Raw genomic sequence first — 2,273 nt, 5'->3', positions numbered from 1 at the left:
GGCGGAAGTGCAGCCGGGCCTTCCACTCCCGGCTCCCCTCGCGGCGGTCGCTGGGCGGCGTCGCCATCTCGCGGGGAAAGAGGGGGGACGGAGCGGAGCGGGTGAGAACAGCGGGTGGCACCGCTCCCTCACGAGCTGCCGGTTCGTTCCCCTGCTCTCACCGCGCCGAACTGCCGGACCGCGTCTGTCCTTGATGTGGCAGCTGTGGTGCCGCACGCATCGTTCGGTTTGGAGGGCCTCATTAAAATGTGGGCGAGATCTGCCCTGTTGTTTTGTCCCGGTGCATTTCTGAAATCTGGCGCTCTTCTACGCGTGTAGCCGTGATGAGGCCGGCAGGTATCATAGAATCACAGAATGGCCTGGGTTGAAAAGGACCACAATGATCACGTAGTTTCAACCCCCTGCTATGTGCAGGGTCACCAACCACCAGACCAGGCTGCCCAGAGCCACATCCAGCCTGGCCTTGAATGCCTCCAGGTTTGGGGCATGTACAGCCTCCTTGGGGAACCTGTTCCAGTGTGGAGGAGTGCGTGCTGCTGAGGGCCCCCCCTGGATTTGTTGGGCGTCTTTGGGTGGCGGGCAGTGGGTGGGGCTTCGTGCTGAGCTGAGTTGTGCTGGTTTCTCTGGGCACTGACAGGAGTTGGGCACAAGGAGTGCCCGGTGGGCGAGGTTTCTGACTGGATTTTGTAACTGTAGGCTTGTGAGTAAATAAACCTATTATCTAAGCGTGTCTTCCAGAATGAGCTATGCTTCTCAATATATTATTAGGCACATAAATAAATTTGACCTAATTTTAACTCGCTTCCAGGTTTTACTGAATGTGACATGTTCCTGTGTACATGTGAGCCCAGCTTATGACCTCTGTAAACTTTTGGTAGTTTTCAGGGGTGCTTGGTAAAGTCTGATACTCCCTTTGCATAGATAACAGTTTGCAGTTTTTTATTTTCACAGGCCACATCTAGGTTTTTCTTACTGACCAAAAATAGAGATTTTTGTGAATCAAAAATACAGGAATGTCAAATCAGAGGTTGCATGGGGAGATGTTACCCAAGTACCCACAAGCTGACAGCTTCTTTGCAGTGCTTCTCAAGCTGTAAACAAACTCCTTCATAATACAATCACAGAGATGTTTGATACGTGGCACTATAAGGATGTTTTACTCCTTGTATTGTAGCATCCAGTCACAGCAGTTAGCCTGCAGGCTGAGAGTGCTGTTTTTGCACTTTGCCAGATCTCCAAAAACTTTGATTTTAAACTCCTGGAGCCAAATAGAACAGTTATTACATTCTGGATGATTATTTGCTTGTAAACATCAGACTTCATTTTCAATTGTAGGCTTTTTAGGATTAGCATTTTCCATTAGTAAAATGACTGTTAATCTGCTTCTTATGCCTTGCATTGGTGTTCTCCTTTTTAGCTGCTTGCATATTTCTTTCAGAGACCCCAGGAATACTTATCTGATGCTAGGAAATACAGGAGACAAACTGATTGCAAGGGTGTCTCACTGTTTCCTCTCAGTGTTGCCATCTGCAAATTGCTTGGTCCCAGGAGAGATCCTCTCCTGCATCCATGGCTAGCCTCATGTAAGAGACAAGACAGGGAGTATCAATGCCAACCACTGTAGACTGGTGCTCTGCCAGCAGGGCCTCCTGTCACACTGAGTAGTAGAGCTGCTACTGGAATGGGAGCATGGGAAATGAATATGTGTCTGCCTGGAGAAAGAAGTAATGCCACGGCTGTCTTTTGAGGAGTCTGTTGCTTGCTGCTGTGTCTGACAGCAAGGTGAGATAGAGGGAGAGGAAGAAGAACCTCCATATACAGCTCTTGGTACTCAAAGAAAAACACCTAGCAATCACGGTCACTCCCATGGCTCTGTCTTTCCAGGTGCTTCTGTTGTGAAGAACAGAAGTCAGAACCCAGAACTGAGCACCACCTTCTGCGGAACAGAAGCCTACGTGGCCCCAGAGATGTGGCTGCATTACGCCCATGATGCCAAGAAGTTGGACGTCTGGAGCCTGGGGGTGGTCCTTTTTGCCATGGTGACTGGCTGCTTGCCCTTCCACGGCTGCCTCTGCAACATGATCCAGCATCAGAAGGATGGGGTCCTGCACCTGAGGGGGGTGTCCGTGCTGCCAGAGCCCTGCCAGGCCCTCATTGTCCAGCTGCTGCAGTTCTTACCATGCTCCCGGCCAGCGTGGAGCAGGTGGCCAGCAACAGCTGGCTGGAAGGGGGATGTCTAAGGGGAATCCTCCCCAGAGAATGTGTCAGGACAG

The 2,273-nt window shown here is 50.8% G+C and overlaps 1 protein-coding gene across 2 annotated transcripts; it reads left to right on the top strand.

Moving 5' to 3' along the window:
- The first annotated feature begins 8 nt into the window (after positions 1 to 8).
- LOC104912211 (testis-specific serine/threonine-protein kinase 6-like) lies at positions 9 to 2,257 on the top strand. Of its 2 annotated transcripts, none has more exons than XM_031554703.1 (2): positions 9 to 336; positions 1,885 to 2,257. In XM_031554703.1, the coding sequence occupies exons 1-2, from the start codon at positions 324 to 326 to the stop codon at positions 2,238 to 2,240; spliced, it is 369 nt and encodes a 122-aa protein (XP_031410563.1). In that variant the 5' UTR covers positions 9 to 323; the 3' UTR covers positions 2,241 to 2,257. The 2 variants fall into 2 exon arrangements, 1 of the variants encoding a protein (XP_031410563.1); XR_004160671.1 differs by lacking the exon at positions 9 to 336 and adding an exon at positions 408 to 1,782 and having other exon boundaries at positions 1,885 to 2,184.
- Positions 2,258 to 2,273: the final 16 nt, after the last annotated feature.

This window comes from Meleagris gallopavo, chromosome 9 (assembly GCF_000146605.3).
Source record: "Meleagris gallopavo isolate NT-WF06-2002-E0010 breed Aviagen turkey brand Nicholas breeding stock chromosome 9, Turkey_5.1, whole genome shotgun sequence".
NCBI classification, from domain to species: Eukaryota; Metazoa; Chordata; class Aves; order Galliformes; family Phasianidae; genus Meleagris; species Meleagris gallopavo.
This window is presented reverse-complemented; position numbering and strand designations above follow the sequence as displayed.